The 21,912-nt window shown below is 35.1% G+C and overlaps 1 protein-coding gene across 2 annotated transcripts in view; it reads left to right on the top strand.

The window, feature by feature from the left end:
• Positions 1-21,912, top strand: part of ADK (adenosine kinase) — a 503,819-nt gene that overhangs the window by 61,029 nt on the left and 420,878 nt on the right. For both annotated transcript variants that reach the window (XM_061197296.1, XM_061197285.1), the window contains exon 3: positions 13,378-13,431. In XM_061197296.1, coding sequence (XP_061053279.1) covers positions 13,378-13,431 — 54 coding nt within the window. The remainder of the gene's footprint in view (positions 1-13,377; positions 13,432-21,912) is intronic.

Here is a 21,912-nt window from a genome sequence, read left to right as displayed (position 1 = left end):
CAATTTCCTTTGACTTTCTTGGCTCTCATTACTCTCTTCTGCTTTCTAGTTTCTTGAGAGGAAGCTCAATATTATTTTTTTGTACTAGGTTTATAATTAAATATCCATAGTATAAGCCTTGCATGCAGCGTTTATAAACATTGCTGGGGAGAGAGGCAATTAAGGAAAGTATCTTAGTAAATCTTTTCTATAGACAGTAAGCTCTTGGTGCAAAGGAACTGCACTATGCTTTTTTCTTACATGACCCTTAGCATGGTGCTGGATACATGTTAGGCACTTGGTAAATAGCGTTTGACTGAAAAACATTTTTTTATGAAAGGCCTTTTTAAAGTGGAATTTTAAGTGTTCAGTGTTAAAAGTTAATGAGAGAATTGATATTTTCTTCACATACATTTTTGTGAAGATATATTTTTCACATGCTATGTTTGTCAAGCTTTTCAGAGCAGTTTTTTAAAGAACAAGAAACATCATATTCTAATGGTCTTTGCACACTGGACTGGTATACAACAAAGGGTTGAATCTAAAGAAGGGCCATGGAGAATCCATCTGAAAAACTTTCAAGAGTAAGGAGGAAAATAAGAGTATAATAATTTTTAACAATTATTATCTGACAATAAAGCATTTATTCAACATGTATTAGGTACATTTTTATATGGTATTAGTTTAGTCCTCATGACAACTTTGTGAGGTAGTTATCCTCGTGAAAAATAACAGAGCTTAAGACATTTGTTCATACCAAAAAATGTATCAGTCATTGTGCAGTAATTTGAAATACATGCTTGTTTTAATTGTAAAACCTGTATTCTTTATTCTCTACTATCTTACTATGGAAGTATTAATTTGAAAGTGAAAAACTCAATTATACATCCAGATTTTTTGAGTGTAAATTAAGTAGATACATAAAGGCTCATAAACTTAATGAAATTCTATTTTCCTTTTAGTATAGATATAGTGTAGATGAGAAAAATGTGTGTAGTTTGCTCCAAAAATTGTTAACATTTAGTTTTAATTAGTGCATCAGAGTAGATTAATAATTTCTTTGTGAGAGATTGAAAGACTCAACAATTCTCTTTTTGACTGAACTTTCAAAACAATGCATTTCTTATGTTGGGAGGGTGGTGTGTTGTCTACAATTGACCTGTTTCCAGAATAGAGCAAGCATTGCCATGATTCAGAAATATCAACTAGATAATTATTTGATATTCAAAAATTAAATTTCTTCTAGAGTATGCTAGTCTTTATTTGAAGATTGTAAAGCTGGTTTTTCCCTTGAATAAGAAAAAATTAGGATCTGAGAAAAGCAGAATTAAGTTAGTTAGTTTTGATGTATCCAATTTGCCAAAATATTACAACTGAAAATAAGTAAGACACTTGTGGTAGGAAGTAGGCTATTGAGAATAATCTTTTCCAGCATATTGAAGAGACACAGTGGGTGTGAGGGGAGGAGGAAATATGGAACATATAAATACTTCCAGATGAGTATTGGTGTAATTATGGGGAATAAAGGAAAGGAATGTATTAATAGGGATGGAAAACAGAGGGAAGGAGTATGTAAGACAGATTTGCCTTAATTTTTCCTGACACCAGATAAATACCACAGAAGTAAGAGGAATGAGAGAATTAATGAAATGGTAATTGGGAAATAAAAATCATCATTAGAAATAAAAATACTCAGTTTTAAGAAGGGAAGCTAGAGTAGTTCACGAAATGTGTTTCTCTCACAGACATAAATCCTTAATAATATAATGATATGAACCTTAGGTAAATCTTGATTAATGTAAGCATACATGAAAGATATTACTTAATGTTTACTCCAAAAATACTCCAAGTAATAATAGTTGGTCATAAATTTCAACGCTGATTATTCAATGCCAGAAATTTACAGGTGAATTATTTGTATAAGTTAAGGTGAATTACTTTGATAAATTATGTATATTAGGTTTGAAGGTGAAACAATATTTGGAGTGTCAAGTGAGACTCCTTATATACAGTTAAAAGGTATCAGTGTTTTGTTTAAAACTAATTGTGAGATGCTCTGACACTTTTGTAGTTAAGTCTCGATATAGCTACTTTGCAATATTTTCTTCTACAAGTTGTAACATTATGCTTTGTGTATTTAGGTCCTTAATTGATCCTGAATTGATTTTTGTATATGTTGTGAGGTAGGGATCTAGTTTTTAAAAAGGTTTTCCTTTGAGGGAATCAGCTATTATATTACTATATTGTGAATAGGCCAACTTCTACCCACTGATCTGCAATGCCAGTTTTTATTTATCTATAGTTTGGTTTCTGGCTTCTTAATTTTTTTTTTTCCCCCCTTCTGGTCTGTTTGTCTCTCCTTGAACTAATACAGCCCTATTTTTATTTTGTTACTAAAGCTTTACACTAAGTCTTGATGTCTGATAGGGCAAGTCCCTCCACTTCGTTTTTATTCAAGAATTTTCTTAGTTGTTCTTGGCTCTTTTCTTTTGTCCACAGATTTTAGAATAAGCTTGTCAGGTTCTACAAAAATTCTTTCTGGGATTTTGTTTGGAATTGCATTACCTTTATAGATGAATTTGGGAAAAATGAGATCTTTAACATATGAGTTTTTCTATCTATACATGTATTTCTCCATTTAGTTTATGTATTCTTTTATATATTTCAATAACACATAGGCTCTAAGTACATTAAATACAGGGTTGCAAAATGAATAGTTTTATTTTTAGACTTACACATCTTATGGAGTGATCATTGCTAAATTTGTTAGCTTCAAAAATTATAAAAATAAATGATTCTTGGAAAAAATTCAAACCATGTAGAGGCGATTAAAAGTAAAAATGAAATCTGGGGTAACTTACTGTCTCTGCAGCAGCGGTCCACTAGTACTTTCTGCAGTGCTGGAAATGTTGTATATCTGTGTTTTCCAATATGGTAACCAGTAGTCACATTTAGCTTTGAATGTTTGAAGTGTGGTTAGTGCAACTGATGTGTTTTTTTTTTGGGCTGCGCCGCAAGGCCTGTGGGATCTTAGTTCCCCGACCAGGGATCAAACCCGTTCCCCCTGTAGTGGAAGCCCAGAGTCTTAACCACTGGACCGCCAGGGAAGTCTGACCACTGATGTATTGAATTTTTAAATTTTATTTTATTTTAATTAATTTAAATTCAAATAGTAATGTGGTTAGTGGTTATAGTATTAGACACTGTAGCTTAGGTCTTATTGCAAAATTTCGTTTTCTTCATAAGTGTACATTTTCGTTAGGTTTATTCTAGGTATTTTTAAAATATAGTTGTTGCTACTGTGAGTAGAATTTTTTTTCAATAACTTTTTTAGATTATTCGTGGTATTTGGAAAGGCTACTGAATTTTGAATATTTCCTTTAACTTAGTTACCTTTGCCCTTCATTAAAAGAAAGATGATCTTCGGCTATTTTGATTTTTTTTTAATGAATTCTAGATTCTTAGAATTTGAAATAAACTGGTATTGAAATTTGAATTTGAAATAAACTCTGAATCTTTATATTATTTCATATTAAGTAATTGGTTTTGAGTTGTTCTGGAGCTTCTTCAAATAAGACCTAAATTATGGATGCTGAATGAACACAGACTCATTTATGAAGACTTCATTTTGCCCCAGATATTATAAGACAGTATTCCTTGTGGCTTCTCTGATTTTCAGACCTGACTTTTTTTTTTAAACAACCTTGGCCTTTTTTTTTTTTTTTTAATATTTATTTATTTATTTGGCTGCACTGGGTCATTAGTTGCGGCATATGGGACCTTTAGTTGCGACATGTGGGATCTAGTTCCCGAACCAGGGATCGAACGCAGGCCCCCTGCATTGGGAGCACAGAGTCTTAGCCACTGGACCACCAGGGAAGTACCTCCAGACCTGACTTTGAATATTGAGGAAAATGGTATTCCTGAGGCTTACCTAAGCATGGATTCATTTTTAACAGTTCATTTGAGCTCAGTATACATTTTTTGGAGCACCTGCTTTGTGGTCAGCATTTTTCCAAATACTAGGACTACAGTGTTAAATAAGTTTCTTGCCTTTAGGCAGCTAGAAGTGTAATTGAGGAGACAAATGTAGAAAGAAATTGATTCATATACTGTGGCATTATAGAATATAGGTTAAGATTGTGCTCTGGAGTGACTTGTAGTTGTGTGACTTTTGTTATATTTCTTAATCTGTGGAAGCTCAGTTTCCTTGTGAATAAAATAGGAGTATTATAGTAGGAATATTAAAATAGGAATATTATAATGTGAGGATTGAATGAGATAATTTATGTATTTGCCATATGCTAGCTAATATTATTGGCTACTAGAGAGCTTGGAATGTCTCACATCTCTTTTACAGACAATGGAGACAACTTGAGGGGGGTTAATAAGCAGGCGGATGACATGGTCAGATTCACGTTTAGAATTCTATAAATCACTGTGTCTGCAGTAGGTCAGGGAATTTGAAGAGATAAATTAGAGGAGGCTGTAGTGATAGACGTGTTGAGAGATGGTGACCTAATCATTACAGTTAGGAGAGAATGGGAGAAAGTTCAATAATACTTCAGTGTTATAAAGGTAAGACTTGATGATTGATTTAATGAAAAGGGCAAAGGAGTCAGGGATGACATTCCAATGTTTAGTTTTGGTGAATGACTAGATGTTGTTATTTATAACTGAGTTAGGGAGTATGGGAGGGGGAGGACCTGTTAGAGGGGATGGAGAGATTGAGTTGTTTTGTTCATGCATGAGATGAATGTGTGATATCTAAGTGGGTATATTTAGGAGAGAGTTTGATTTATGTTTCTGGTGGGTAGAGGATTCATGGTGGAAGAGACGTGTAATAAACATTATATTTAACTGTAATTTGACATAATGCCGTTCAATAAATGTTAGCTATTGTTACCATTATCATCATCATCATCATCACCACCACTGCTGCCACCATTATTATATACGTAGTGTTTAAAGCAACCAATAGATAAGCCTTTCTAGAGGAAGGGCATAAAGTAAAAGGAGAAGTGGGGTGAAGATAGAAGATAATGGATGGGTAGATGAAGAAGTATGGTAGGAGATGGAGAAGAAATGGTGAGCTTGTAGCAGGAGAACTAAGATAAGGTCTCACAAAGAATAGTGACTTTGTATGACAGAGTGGTTAATAATATCAGATGTAACAGATTGTTAACATAAAGCCTACAGGAGTCCACTGGATTTGACAGTCGGATGTCAGTGGTGACCTCAGCTAAGTAAATCACAGTGGAGTGACATGTAGGGACAGAATCCAGATTAAAATGTACTTAGAAATATATAGGAAGTGTGATACAAAGTGGGCTAGTTTTGTTCAGGTGGCCCAAGAGCCAAGTGGTGACATCTTACAAGTACCAAATTTAAAAAATTTCCTTTAATGAAAATATGTGGCTGGTTGTTATGAATAATTATCAACGATTTTTTTTAAATACAAAGAGTATAGTTCTATGTGTTTAGGTTTAAATCTAGCTTAATTATTATTTCCTCCAGCTTTCTCTAATTGAGTTTTAATCCTCATCTAGTTTTTTAATGAGAATTTAAGATATTATTTTCATAAACCTTGTAACTTATTGCGGTTATTTGCATTCTAACCCCATGGTTTACTTTAAAAAAAAAATTAATTAATTAACTTTTGGCTGCCTTGGGTCTTTGTTGCTGCCTGAGGGCTTTCTTTAGTTGCGGTGAGCGGGGGCTACTCTTCGTTGCGGTGCGCGGGCTTCTCATTGCGGTGGCTTCTCTTGTCGCGGAGCATGGGCTCTAGGTGCACAGGCTTCAGTAATTGTGGCTCGCAGGCTCTAGAGCACAGGCTCAGTAGTTGTGGTGCACAGGCTTAGTTGCTCTGTGGCATGTGGGATCTTCCTGGACCAGGGCTTGAACCCATGTCCCCTGCATTGGCAGGCGGATTCTTAACCAGTGTGCCATGAGGGAAGCCCCCCATTGTTTACTCTTAATCTGTTTCTTTATAAGCCTCTTAAATTTCAACTTCAGTGAAAGCTGAAAGATTAGTGGATTAACACTTTTGATCTCCTTTTTCTTCCTTTCTAATGTTTTTTTTTGTATTTTTTTAAATTGAAGTATAGTTGATTTACAATGTTGTGTTAATTACTGTTGTACAGTAAAGTGGTTCAGTTATACATATATATACCTTCCTTTTTTAATATTCTTTTCCATTATGGTTTATCGCAGGATATTGAATATAGTTCTCTGTGCTTTCTAATATGGTTTTTTTTTTTTTAATTTGCTTTTTTTTTTGGCCGCACCACGCACTTTGCGGGATCTTAGTTCCCTGACCACGGATTGAACCTGGCCCCCAGGCAGTGAAAGCACAGAGTCCTAACCACTGGACTGCCAGGGAATTCCCTCTAGTATGTTTTTTTAAAAAAATATTTATTTTGGCTGCACTGGGTCTTAGTTGCACCATGCGGGATCTTCGTTGCAGCATGCGGGATCTTTAGTTGTGGCATGCGGGATCTTTAGTTGTGGCATGTGAACTTCTTAGTTGCACCATGCAACCTCTTAGTTGTAGCATGCATGCAGGATCTAGTTCCCCGATCAGGGATCAAACTGGGGCCCCTGCATTGGGAGTGTGGAGTCTTACCCACTGGACCACCAGGGAAGTCCCTCTAATATGTTTGAATCAACTTTTATTTTACAATTGCAAGAGCCATTTAAACGTTACGTTGCTTAAAATCTCACTATATCCACACTATCTGTATGATTGATTCTGTCAACTTTATAAAACTTAACAGGAACCATTAGGGTTCTTTGGTTTATATGGTAATATTTGTAGATTTCTATAATTTTACTCATTTAATTCTCAGAGGGCAATCTTAGTTGCAAGTATTTATGGAATATTTTATTATCATCCTGCTATATAGCAAGTCTTAGCTTGACATTACTATCTGTGACATTGGTAGGGCATTTCATTTATGACTGGGCTGTTTCTGGACTTCACAGTCTCTTCAAGGACCTTTCTGAGCCTGAAATTCTAAGTTATGCTAATCTTCAGGGAAAGAACACATTTGAATAAATAGTGTCTGTTTCAGTCTTACAAAAGGCTCCAACTTTGTTTTATTACTGTTAGTTGTATACTACTGTTGTTCTAGCGTATCTCAATAGTTATCTATAATGTATTAATACATTTTATTTATGTGTTCTGATATTTAATTATAAACCTAAATAACAGTACCATTTTCCCATTGCCCATGGTAGGAATGCCATTATTGGATTTTATTCTTTTTTTTTGCTTCAAAAGTGTCTTCCTTAAATAGCTCAGACAGGATTGAGGGAAGTATTTCTCCTTCTCCTCTCCCCTCCTCCTGTGTCCCCTCTCCCCCTCCTTTTCCCTCCCTTCCCACTTCCCTTCTTCCTACTTACTTGTCACCTGTTGCTGTCAATATTTATAAATAAAGTATTTAAATTAATTTAAATTTTTTTGTACAAGAAAAGTTTTCATGTAATCTTTGGAGGCTTACAAGTTCATTGGTTGAAAAGTTTAAGTGGAAACTGTATCCGGATGAGTATCATAACCACATTCTAAAGTGTTGTATGTAATTGTTTTTAATATATTTTTTCTAATTTCAAAATAATATCCTTATTATGTACATTTTAAAAACACAAAAAAATAAAAATCATATGCAATGATATATAATATTTTGATATATATGTTTCCAATTCTTTTTGGGAGTATATTGCAATCTTTTTCTTTTTTTAAAAAAAAATTATTCATTCATTCATTTATTCATTCATTCTGGCCGTGCTGGGTCTTAGTTGCGGCATGCGGGATTTTTTTTTTTATAAATTTGTTTATTTTATTTATTTATTTTTGGCTGCGTTGGGTCTTCGTTGCTGCTCATGGGCTTTCTCTAGTTTCAGTGAGTGGAGGCTACTCTTCGTCGGTGCGCGGGCTTCTCATTGCAGTGGCTTCTCTTGCTGCGGAACACGGGCTCTAGGCTGCGGGCTTCAGTAGTTGTTGCACACAGGCTCAGTAGTTGTGGTGCACAGACTTAGTTGCTCTGCGGCATGTGGGATCTTCCTGGACCAGGGATCGAGCCCGTGTCCCCTGCATTGGCAGGTGGATTCTTAACCACTGCGCCACCAGGGAAGTTCCAGGATTTTTTATTTTTTAGTTGTGGCACGCGGACTTCTTACTTGTGGCATGCGAACTCTTAGTTGCAGCATTTGTGCGGGATCTAGTTTCCCGACCAGGGATCAAACCTGGGCCCCCTGCACTGGGAGCACGGAGTCTTACCCACTGGACCACTAGGGAAGTCCCTCTCCTTTTTTTTTTTAAAAACAATATTGAACCATTTCCCCATGGTTGAACTGTAATTTACTGATGCAGTTGGGTACTTTTTGGATGGTGTAATAGTTTACAGTTTTACTTTTCCATAAATTATGCTGTAGTTGACATCCTTGTATACAACTGTCTGATGTTTCCTTAATGGAAATTTGTAGTTGTGCAGTTGTTTCAGAACAAGTGAAACACTTTAACGACCCCCGCAATCTATTTTTGAGCTAATTTAATTATTCATTTGGTAGAGGTGGAGGCATTCCAAGAAAGGGGGAGGGGTGAGCATTTATACCTGTTAAATAATGTGCTGGCCCCTTTTCAAGTATTATCTTTTTTTTTTTTTTTTTAAATTTGTTTATTTTATTTATTTTTGGCTGTGTTGGGTCTTCGTTGCTGCCCGGGGACTTTCTCTAGTTGTGGCGAGTGGGGGCTACTCTTCGTTGTGGTGCGTGGGCTTCTCATTGGAGTGGCTTCTGTTGTTGTGGAGCACAGGCTCTAGGGGCACAGGCTTCAGTAGTTGTGGCACATGGGCTCAGTAGTTGTGACACATGGGCTTAGTTGCTCCGCGGCATGTGGGATCTTCCCAGACCAGGGATCGAACCCGTGTCGCCTGCATTGGCAGGCGGATTCTTAACCACTGCACCGCCACCAGGGAAGCCCCCTGAAGTATTATCTTTTTTGATCCACATAGCAACCCTGTCACATAGGTAGTTTTATCCTCTTTAGAGAAATTAAATGGCTTGTCTACTTACTGGCAGAATCAGGACAATGACACAGGTCTTAGACTTTCAGTCTAATGTAGTTTCATTGACTCAGAGGCTGTCTTTGTGGAGACTAGAGGCAGGGTAAAGAGGGCCCTTCCCTGTGCTCTCTCCTGCTTCCTCATTTTCTGCTGATTGGTGTGTATTTCTTTTCCCTCTGGTAAATTCACGTAGAAAAAAGGTTGAGAACTACCACTATACCATTTTGCTGTCTCTGGCTTTTTTAGGGACTATGTTCATGTTTGAATCAAGAAATGGATATAAAAGCAGAACATCTGTTTAATCACGTTTTTAGGAAACAAAACCCAACTAAAAAATAGTCTGTGCTTTGTATTATTCTGGAAAAGACATAGTAGAAAGTTGAAGTATAGCGCTCTACTTTCTACTTCCTACTAAGTTGAATTTTCCCTTTGACGTTTAGTAATTTAAAACTGAATATTCAGAGAATAAGTTAAATGTAATAGATTCAAAAGGCTGTGTATCTTTTTTTTCTGCCAACAGCAGTTAGGTTGGCAGAACAGCATACATTAAATGAAAATAAGAACTACATATAATTATAGCCCCACATTTAAACAAACATTTAACAAACATTAACATTAAATGTTTCAGTGAGAAATAGCTCCATTTCATTAGTAAGAATTATGGACCTGATGATATATTTACTTTTACATTTATAATTCTAATTTATATCTTGCCTACTTCCAAAATAAATTTGAGGCAGTCCTTTTAGTATATAACTGTGTCCTCAAACCTAGCAGTTTGGCTGATTCTGGGTAGTATATGTATAGGTCAGGTTCTTAAGAAGAAGGGTGCAAGAGTTAAGGAAGAGATAAGCAAGATAAAATTGATAAAAAGCAGCAAAGATGAAGAAAAGTAAAGGTTATTGAGATCTGATGGAAAATTCCCTGGTTTGGGGCAGGGGAAAATCAGATCAGAGAAAGAAATACTATGGGAAGACTGAACATTTTGAAGTTTGGGGTTAGAGAACTAATTTGCCTGGAGGATAGTGCAAAATGGATCTTGCAGATTTATTGTTGAGGACCTGAAGATGTACTCTGTGAATCTGGAGAGTAGAATTTCCCTTTGGGTGATTTGATCACAATTAGGCTATCCTAGTCTGCTTCTTGCCTATACTATGGATCTTTTTTACGGGCCACCTTAACTATTCCCTTCAGATTCTTGTCCTCAGACTTTAAAAGGGAAGGTTGTTCATGGGGAAGGAGCAAAGAAGAGATGAAATGGGAGAGGAAGAGAAAGTTGGGCAACAGATAAAAGCTGTCCATTTTTTGACTCTCTTATGAAGGAGACTTATTACTCCCTCTTTTGTTTATTATAATAAACATTATACATTGTACTTAACTTTATTGTAATACTTATCACACTGTGAGCAGTTACTTTTATTCTGATTTGTCTACTAAATTGTGAGGTCCTTAAGGGCAAGAAATGTTTGTTCTTTCCCTTTTACTAGCCAGCTAGAGAAAGAAGGAAAGTAACATTGATTGAGTTCCTATTTTATATGTACCAAGCACTTTGCTAAGACATAGATATCATCAAATCCACTGGTTGCAAACTTTTTAACTTCCATAAAAATATTTTGATGAACAAGTACTTCCTCACTCATTAAGTGAATATTTATGATTTTTATATTGTAACATTAAATAAAACTGATAAATCACTCTTAGTGGATGCTAAATACCATTGTGGTTTGATATCTACCATTATTCATTTATAAAAAGACACAAACAGGCTCTTTTTAAACATTTAAAAAATTTATATTCCTTTCTCTGTTTAAATTCTTATCTCTATTACACTTTTCCCCACCAGATTTTATCCTTATGTGGTGTATTTTTATGCATGGATTATGTTTTGCATGTAATATACTATGCATACATTATGAAGGCAATATATTTTTATGCATGAAAGCCTTTCGTGCATATTGATCACCCTATTGTATGTCTCTGCAACATATATATATGTGAAGTCACGTTTAAAAAAAATTTCCTAGTTTTTAAATTGTAATTAGCATATAGTTAGTAAAACAACATAAATGTATTAAAATGTTAAATCATTATTAAACAAGAAAATAAGAAGTTATTGGAAATGCATGTTTGAATGAGATGGGTGAAGCTGATCTTCAGTGTTTTTCAATTAATTCAACTTTTTGTAGATAAATAATACTCAATGCTGCAATAAGACAATGGTCAGCATCAATTTTATTTCCCCCTTTTTTCTTTAAGAGGTGTAAATTCTGAGCAATTTGTTTACATAATTAATTGAATGGTAATGCACAGTTTTGTTTCAGCAGTTGTCACTCAGTTATTTGAACTCTTCTGTCATCAAATGATTTATCATCAAAATTATTTTTATTTATCTGTCAGCTGATAATTTAAGTCCTTCTTCAGTTTCGTTGAAAGCAAAGACTAGAAACCACCTGACTTGCCAGGGTCATTAGAGTCATTAGAGACATGCAATTCCGGGAAGTATACCAAAAAAGGCTTTATTAAGTCTTCTTAATAAAATTATATTAAGTAGTAATTATATCTGTTAGTGTTTTACTTATAGGTATTGTTCAGGAGGTATTGAGAAAAGCTAAATATTGTTAACTTCAGTATACCTATGTCAAAAGGATTTTTTTTGATAAGATGTTTTTATCAGGTGCCTTAAACATGTTTTAACCAAAGCCATTTATTCAGTTTAAAGCCATTGTCTGCCTTGGAACCTTGTTGGCAAAACTGTTCTTTCATTGTCAAACCAATCAGATTTACTTTCATGATATAAGAAGTCTGACTTTATTTTTCAGTTCAAATAAATGATTTGATTTGTGTTCCTGTGACAACCATGTTTGATATTTAATCCTTGGTAGATAAATGGAAGGCAGGGAGACTTGTTTTAAAAGTGTGTTGCTTGGAAGAACTGTCTTTCTTGTTCTTTTTAGAAACTCTCTGAGTTTTGCTTCACAGAACTCTCCCTGAAAAGTAATGTATTCTTTGATGATGAACATGGGCTAGAAATGATGAACTTTTTAAATAAAAATTGTAACCAACTTCTGCCCCATTCTATAATATATCTGAAAATAGAACATCCTATCACAATTACTCATTTTTAATTTCTATCTTCATTCTTTACAGTAATAATGTATAGAACAGGAAGCCCTATAGTCAGTTTATAGTACTTTAAGTAAAGAAGGCTTTGCAGACAAAATATTATGAATCATTCCTTGTTTAATACTTCAGAGATTTTTATACCTAGGCAATGCAGTACGGTTTCAGTCAGGATGGACAAGAGGTATGCCATTCTTTTTATAAAGTGAGTAAAGACTTGTGGAAGGGGAGTCAAGTAAGGAGAATTTGGATGACCTCTCCGTTTGGACCTCTGATCCATTGTCAGGCAGATTAGTTTTAGGAAAGGAATGAATACAAGTGGAAATTGAAGACCTGTCCATTGTTGTTTATCTATTTCTGTGTACTCCTCAGAGAGTCTGTTTACCTTCAGTAGTGTAAATATATGATATTGGAAGATCCCTGTTCTAATATTTATGGTAGCCTCTATTTTATAGCCAGGGAAACTTAGACTTAAAGAGGTGAAAGAATTGGCTGTGGTCATTAAGCTAGTGAATGGTTTAGTCAAGAACTCCAAAACTTACTTTTCCTCATGTGTCTCACTACCTAGTACATAGTCTGGTACACATAGATGTTTGCTATGTATTTAATAAAAGAATAACTTCATATTGTTTTGTGAACTATTAAATACTTAACATTGTAGTAGTCTCTTGAATTGTGAACTGCTGGGTGAAAGTAACATAGATGATTCACTACAGAAGAATATTGAGGATAACTCATATTTTTAAAGCATGATCAAGTTCATCTCCCTTTAGTTCTTGAGGTGGTGTCTGTGGAAGTGACTAATAGACCATCAGAGAACTTAGGCACTTTGGGAGACTTCCCTGGTGGTCCAGTGGGTATCCGTGCTCCCAATGCAGGGGGCCTGGGTTCGATCCCTAGTCAGGGAACTGGATCCCGCATACATGCCACAACTAAGAAGTCTGCATGCTGCAACTAAAAGATACTGTGTGCTGCAATGAAGGTCCCACGTGCCTCAACTAAGACCCGGTGCATCCTAAATAAATAAATAAATACTAAAAAAAAAAAGAACTTAGGCAGTTTTAAATGTTTTATCAATTAAGATAGAGACCTGTTAACAGTGTAGTAGTGTTTATTTGATAGGGGTCAACTGGCTGTATGTTGATACCACAGTCAGATGTCCACGAGGCAAACATATGTTTATATGACCAGTATATTTTTGTTTCTGTGTTAACAGGTATTCTCTTAAACTGAATGACCAAATCTTGGCTGAAGAGAAACACAAGGAACTGTAAGTGCATTAAACTCTAGGCTGTACATAATTTACTCTGTCTATGGAGTAGATGCATGTAAACAATCTGATTTTTAAAATTCTGTGGGGTATAAAATATAAAGATGTAATCAATATTATGATCTTAATCCTAGTAGGATTAGCATAATTTAAACTACAGAAGGTTAACACAGGAAATAATTCTTCCTATGCACACATTAGAATATGGAGTATTGTATCCCATCCTCTAGACTAAGGGCATATTCGGAAATAGGTCGTTTCATTTTCTTTCCCCAGATAAAATGTTAAACTGTCATTGTTAATTTTGCCTCTTGCTCAGTTGACTTCCACCCTGTGCTTAAGGTGGAGAAATATGATTTTGTTTGTTGTCTTATGAAAAAGTAAATGCCTAACTCTGTTTAGCACACGGTAAAACACTTTAAATATAAAGTTTTAAATGTGAATAAAATTTTGTTCCTTTAAAAAATTTTAATGTTTGTAGGATCCTATCTTTCAGGTAGGATAGCTGTATACATGATTCTGGGATATCTCTGTTGCTATTTTTCTGCCCTGTGGTAGTATCTAAAAAGATTACTACCTCACAGGAACTGTGAGGTTTTTAGTTAAAAATTACAGACTTGGGAGTTTTAAAAATTCATCTCTGGGACTTCCCTGGCGGTCCATTGGTTAAGACTTCGCCTTCCAATGCAGGGGGTGCGGGTTCGATCCCTGGTCAGGGAGCTAAGATCCCTCATGCCTCAGGGCTAAAAAACGAAAACATACAAAACAAAAGCAATATTGTAACAAATTCAATAAGGACTTGAAAAAAAATGGTCCACATCAAAAAAAAAAAATCTTAAAAAAAAAAATTTCATCTCTTTTCAATATCATAGGATTGTCCAAAGAGGGAAGGTAAAATAAAGTATATGCTTCTGTTTTCTAGTAGGCTACTTTTTTTTCTCCATTGTGCATAAGAAAGTTCTGATAATTGTAATTATTATTGAAACACCTAATGTCAAATAATAATGTAGAATTAAGTTTGAGGAATTTGAGGCTAACTACACCTACAGGTTGGACCTCACTTATTATTATTATTATTATTATTTTAATTGAAGTATAGTTGATTTACAGTGTTGTACGGACTGCGCTTATTATTGATGATAGTCAAGGTTCTATCTGTCCTTTTCATAAATACATTGGTGAATTTTACAAACTTCCTTGGGAGTTCCCTTAATGTTTGACACTCCCTTATGTTAAAGATACTTTGATATCTAACTCAAGTCCCTCGTGGTTTAGTTTAAATGTAATCTTCATTTGTACTCAAGTTATGGAGAATAACTTTTTCTGTAGATTGAGTGCTTCAAGACTATTATTTTCTTCTCAAGGTTAAGTAATGATTTTTCTGAGTACTTTTTAAGGTGCTATTTAAAAACTCTGTCCTGAATCTTTTCCAAATTATTTTCTTTCCTCTGTCTTATAGAAGAGATTATAGTAAGTGTTAATCGTAAAATGGTAGGCTCAATGTTTAAGAAAAGGATTTAAGAGTTCTTAGAGTTGATATATCCCATTGTTATGCTAGCCTTTCATCAGTATTTTTATATTTGTTATGTCTTCATTTGATTATAATCTCCATCGTGGGTTCTCAAATTTATTGTTAAGGAATTTTATATACTTTCTTTCTTTACTGCCTAGTCAATGAGGGTAGGTGATTGTCACTGTACCGTTGGTTGGTTGCTTACTTATAGGTTTGGTAACAGAACTTTTTTGTTTTGGGAATTAGGTAGTCAACCTAGAGGTTCCTTTGGCCCTTGGAGACTATGACCAATATTAAAAATACCAGAAAACTGCAATACTGTGAATATTTTCATATTATTTAATATGTAACCCATATGAATGTGTTAATTCATTTACAGTTTCTTTAGCTGTCTGTGATATAGTTCACCCTCATGGATAGACTGATTTTTTTTCTTAGATTTTATTATGAAAAATTTTAAATGTATATTATGTAACTACCCATATACTCACCACCTAGATTTTATCATTAACATTTTACTCTCTTTTTCACCTTATCCATTCTTTTGTCTATCCATTACTTCATCTGCTTTTTGAATGCATTTCAAAAGTAAATTGCAGACATCAATATGTTTCCCCATAAATATTTCAACATGCATACCATCACCTAGAATTCAATAGTTTAGAGTTTTTTGTCTTTACCTGTAAATATTTTCATACAGTGAAATGCACAAATCTTAAGTGTACATTTGCTGAGTTTTGAGAAGTGCATAAATGTTCGTAACCCAGTCCTCTATCAAGAAATTCCCTTATGCCTCTTTGTAGTCACTCTCTGCTCCTACCCTCCGAGAGGTAACCCTTATTATGATTTTTTTTCTACTGTAGATTAAGTTTTTCCTGTTCTGGAATTTCTTATTAATGGAATCATATGTATGTTATGTTTTATATAATACTTCTTTCACTCAGTATAATATTTTTTAGATTCTTTCATGTTGTTGCATATATTAGTTAATTTTTTTTATCACTGATTAACATTCCATGGTTTATCTGTTCTCTTATTGGTGGACGTCTAGGCTGTTTCCTTTCGTTTGGCTACTATGAATAAAGTTGCTGTTAATATTTTTGTATAAGTCTTTGTGAACATGTTTTTATTTCTCATAGATAATTACTCAGGAATAGATTTGCTGCTGAGTCACGAGGGTAATAGTATATTTGGTTCTATAAGGAACTACTAGATTTTCTTTCTTTTTTTTTTTTAATTTACTTATTTATTTTTGGCTGCGTTGGGTCTTCGTTTCTGTGCAAGGGCTTTCTCTAGTTGCGGCGAGCAGGGGCCACTCCTCATCGCGGTGCGCGGGCCTCTCAGTATCGCGGCCTCTCTTGTTGTGGAGCACAGGCTCCAGACGTGCAGGCTCAGTAGTTGTGGCTCACGGGCCCAGTTGCTCCGCGGCATGTGAGATCTTCCCAGACCAGGGCTCAAACCCGTGTCCCCTGCATTGGCAGGCGGATTCTCAACCGCTGCACCACCAGGGAAGCCCCTAGATTTTCTTTTAAAGTGGTACCGTTTTACGTTCCTACCAGCAATATATGAGAGTTCTAGTTGTTCTACATCCTCATCAACATTTGGTATTTGTTGGTCTTGCTAATTTTAGCTATTCTGGTGAATATGTAATGGTATCTCAGAGTGGTTTAATTTGCATTTCCATGATGACTAATGATATTGAGTACTTTTTCATTAGCTTATTGGCCATGTATATTTTCTTTGGTGAAGAGTCTGTTCACATCTTTTGCTGATGAAAAAAATTAGATTGTTTTGGCCTTTTATTGATGAGTTGTTGGAATTCTTTATATATTCTGGATACCAATCAATGTCAGATGTATGTTTTACAATTTTTTTTCTCTGGTCCCAGGCTTACCATTTTTTCTTAATAGTGCCTTTTGATAAGCAAATTTTAAATTTTTATAAAGTCTAATTTATCAGTTTTTGCCTTTATGATTATTACTTTGTTCATCTAAAAAACCTTTGCCCTCAATTTATGAAGATACTCTTATTTATATTTTTCTTTAAAAACTGTATGGTTTGAGCTGTTTTGTTTAGGTCTGTGATCTATTATGCATTAATATTTGTATATGATGTGAGGTAGATGTCGATGTTCATTCTCCTTTATCTATATGGATATCTAGTTATTTCAGTACCATTTGCTGAATAGACTTTATTTGTCCACTGAATTGTTTTGATGCCTTTGTTGAAAATAAAATAACTGTAGAAATATGGGTTTATCCTGTTCCGTTGATTTACTTGTCACTCTTTATGCTAGTCACACAGTATAGTAAGTATTGAAGTCAGTTGCTGTAAGTCCTCCCACTTTGTTCTTCATTTACAAGATTGCTTTGGATGTACTAGATCCTTTACATTGCCATATATTTTAGAATCAGCGTATCAGTTTCCTCAGAAAAACCTTTTGGTATTATCATGGGGATGTTGAATCTATTTGAGAGAGAATTGACATTTTAACAGTATTTAGTCCATCTTTAATTTCTCTCAGCAGTGCTTTGTAGTTCTCAGTGAAGAAGTTTTGCTTGTCTTTAGGCCAAATGAATTTTAATACCAGCCTTGCTTTATGACTATGAATTTCGAAACAAAAGATTGAGGGTTTCAAATTATATTTTCACCTAGAATGTGTTAAATTTGGATAGATGATTTTTTTCTTCTCACAGTGCCTAATACGTCTTCTGGATATTCCGTACCAGACTTTTGGTAGGGCAATCCTGTCTCGTTAACAGTATCAGGTATAAAACATACTAGCTGAGTGTAAATAATATGTACTTTTCCAGAATTTTCTTTCTTTTATGTTAGGCCACTTGGAATATCTTCTGGATTTGATTGTTATATACTTTTTCTTATCATTCTTCTTGCAGATTTTTATTCCTCTTTGAATATATTACATAGTAATTATTTTATAAGTTAGCATTTATCACTAAAAGTATATTGGAGTTATTATTTTTCTACCATAACTACATATTTAGCTGTGTAGGAAAATTAGTGATGTCCCTAATCTTTGCCAGTTATGGTTAAAATGAATATCATTAGGCCATACCACAGACTAGAAAAGAGAGGTAGGTATTTAGCTTAAATCTGTCATAATTCTTAGAGAAACTCTTCAAGGCATGTAGTGTGATGATAGATTAATAGCTCAAATTTTTATTTATTTATTTATTTATTTATTTATTTTTGGCTGTGTTGGGTGTTCGTTGCTGCGCGTGGGCTTTCTCTAGTTGCAGAGAGCGGGGGCTACTCTTCGTTGCAGTGCGCGGGCTTCTCATTGCAGTGGCTTCTCTCATTGTGGAGCACGGGCTGTAGGCGCGTGGGCTTCCGTAGTTGCGGCACATAGGCTCAGTAGTTGTGGCTCACGGGCTCTAGAGCACAGGCTCAGTAGTTGTGGTGCACTGGCTTAGTTGCTCCGTGGCATGTGGGATCTTCCCAGGCCAGGGCTTGAACCCGTGTCCCCTGCATTGGCAGGCGGATTCTCAACCACTGCGCTACCAGGGAAGCCCCTCAAATTTTTAATCTAATGGAAGTGCTCTGGAAAAAAAATTGTATGGCATTATGACAGGAAAATACATTTTATTGATTGAAGCAGATTTTCAGGTTAGACCTTTTCTTTTCTCACTATTTAGCATTAAAAAATCACATCTTTTCTAGGTTACTCTTTGCTTTAATTACTTTATTTCAATTAAAAAAAGATGTTGGAAAGGAGTCTAAATCTTATTAGGAGCCAAATGACCTGTCTTTTAATACTTAATATATACACATTTTACAGAAAACACAAAATTTTCAATTCTCTTAAAAGGCAAGTGCCATACTATTGGATTAATCTTAAATGAACTATTCTCTTTTTCTAGTGCAATTAACTAAATTAACTCTGTGGAATATTATGCAGTTACTTATTTTATTTTATTTTCTTTAACATCTTTATTGGAGTATAATTGCTTTACAGTGGTGTGTTAGTTTCTGCTTTATAACAAAGTGAAACAGCTATACATATACATATATCCCCATATCTCCTCCCTCTTGTATCTCCCTCCCTCCCACCCTCCCTATCCCACCTTTCTAGGTGGTCACAAAGCACCGAGCTGATCTCCCTGTGCTATGCGGCTGCTTCCCACTAGCCATCGATTTTACATTTGGTAGTGTATATATGTCCATGCCACTCTCTCACTTTGTCCCAGCTTACCCTTCCCCCTCCCCATGTCCTCAAGTCCATTCTCTAGTAGGTCTGCGTCTTTATTCCTGTAGTGCCCCTAGATTCTTCATAACCTTTTTTTTTTTTTAGATTCCATATATATGTGTTAGCATACGGTATTTGTTTTTCTCTTTCTATGCAGTTATTAAAATGTTTTTAGGAAAATATTTAATACCGTGATGATTTAAGTAGGTGAAAAAGATTGCTTGTAGATATCATAAAAGAGAATTGTAGTAGAATAGTAGATCTGTGGGTGATTGATAATGGGTGAATTTTAATTTTTTTCTTTGTACTTTTATGTGTGTTTTATTTATTTGTTTGTTTATTTATTTATTTATGGCTGCATTGGGTCTTCGTTGCTGCACGCGGGCTTTTCTCTAGTTGCGGCAAGTGGGGGCTACTCTTCGTTGTGGTGTGTGGGCTTCTCACTGCAGTGGCTTCTGTTGTTGTGGAGCATGGGCTCTAGGCGCACGGGCTTCAGTAGTTGTGGCATGCGGGCTCAGTAGTTGTGGCACACGGGTTTAGTTGCTCGGCGGCATGTGGGATCTTCCCAGACCAGGGCTCGAACCTGTGTCTCCTGCATTGGCAGGCGGATTCTTAACCACTGCTCCACCAGGGAAGCCCTTTAGGTGTGTTTTATGTGTGCTTTTCTAATGGGTTGTGTTATTTCTATAACCAGAAAAAGTAAAGAATGAAAGAAATTATAAATTCCCTAAATTTTAATTGGTTATTAAATATACTTATCTATTACAAGATGAACTTTTTCTATTTTATAATCATAATTGGTGAACTAAGTTAAGAAACATAATGAACGTCTAGAGGTTGAAAGGGTACAACTTAATTTTTTTTTTTTTAAGTATAACATGAATTCTTGTTTCTTAATGACTAGTGCTTATATAACAAGGATCTTACACTTGTTAGTATATGCTTGATTGATTTGGCATTGGTTGATTATCTTAATTCTTTTGGCTGCTGGCTCTCTGCTTTGTAGTTTTTGACCTGTACACTAAAGAAAATTCTTAGATGAGTATGCCTCTATAAGAGCAGAATATTAATTAAAAAAAACTCAACACCAGCCCTTCATGAAAGCTGCTCATAAATAATTTCATTTGTGTTTTTACACTTAAAATAGCTAAGATCTCTTTGTGCTCAAGACCAAGCTTTTAAAAATATCATAAGAAATGTAGCTATAAAACAAAAATAATAATCCAATTAATAATTCCATGCTTTATTCTCCTAAAACATTATTTGCTTCTTAGTTCTAATCTGCTGAAGGTAATCTTGATTCATCATGATATTGTAAAAATGCATTGGCACCATTACATTAGCTGGCTTTTTGAAAGTGTACCTTGATTCTTTGTATACCAATAGGAGAGTATAACTCTAATTATTTTGATATTATTTATGTGGTAAATATTAACTATGCTTTTATTTAAAATATTCTTAGTTCCCCAGATGTTGTGACTCAGATTCCATATACACTTAGCCACTCATGCCTCATACTTCTACTTGTTATTTCCCTGTCTGGGGAAGACTGACATGCAAGGAAACAGGGAAGATTGGTCAGCAACGAAAGTGACACTTGCTTCTTTAAGCATAATGGTTTTTCTCAGGTTCTTGTTTTCTGTTTTTCTACATACTGAAGATTCTGAGGGATAATTTTTAAGTAGGGAAGGCCAAGAAATTAAATTTGTGATCTGATTAATCCAAAACTATGGAATTTATACTTTGCTCTGTATGTGGTCCAACAATGAACTGGTTCCATTAGTCTTCTACAAATTTTTCTCAGTCTATCAGAGATTTAGTTTTCTAAGTGGAGATATTTAAAATAAATTAGAAAAATATCACTATTTCATTGAATAAATATTTTTTTTACCTACTTACCAGTTGCTATGCTAGACACTATTTAAAGGAAAGATACTGACTTCATTTATCAATGTAGACTTACTCTCCAATTAATATTATTTCACATTTTAAAACAGTTTCGTAGTTGGAGATTTTGTAATAGTGGGTTTTCTTATTGTTGGACATATCTGCAGTTACAGAAGATAGAACCCTTTTCATTTATGAATATCTAAATTCTGTATTACGTTGAATAGAATATTGAGATCAGAACATAAAGATTGAGATAAGGAAAGATAAAAATTGGCTGGAGTAAGAGACAAATTCCAAAGGCAAATATAAATAAATTCAGAAGTATCCATGCCACTTAACACAGACAGAAATAACTTGATATCTGAGAATTTTTTTCAGTTTGCTGTACTACATAAAGCATGGGGAAAGCCTCTTCTTAAAAGAGATTCACATTTATTTACTTGGCTTTTCAAGATAGCTCCCAAGATAAAGGATGAATTTTTACAAGCAGTTTATGCTGTTCTAATTTATTTATTTTATTTATTTATTTTTGGCTGTGTTGGGTCTTTGTTGCTGCATGCGGGCTTTCTCTAGTTGCAGCGAGCGGAGGCTACTCTTCATTGTGGTGCGTGGGCTTCTCATTGTGGTGGCTTCTCTTGTTGTGGAGCATGGGCTCTAGGCGCCCGGGCTTCAGTAGTTGTGGCACATGGGCTCAGTAGTTGTGGCACACGGGCTCAGTAGTTGTGGTGCGCGGGCTTTAGAGTGCAGGCTCAGTAGTTATGGCACACAGTAGTTATGGCACACGGGCTTAGTTGCTCGGCGGCGTGTGGGATCTTCCTGGACCAGGGCTCGAACCCGTGTCCCCTGCATTGGCAGGCGGATTCTTAACCAC

This window comes from Eubalaena glacialis, chromosome 1 (assembly GCF_028564815.1).
Source record: "Eubalaena glacialis isolate mEubGla1 chromosome 1, mEubGla1.1.hap2.+ XY, whole genome shotgun sequence".
Lineage (NCBI taxonomy): Eukaryota > Metazoa > Chordata > Mammalia > Artiodactyla > Balaenidae > Eubalaena > Eubalaena glacialis.
The sequence above is the reverse complement of the archived record's forward strand: the minus strand, read 5'-3'. Positions and strand labels throughout refer to the sequence as shown.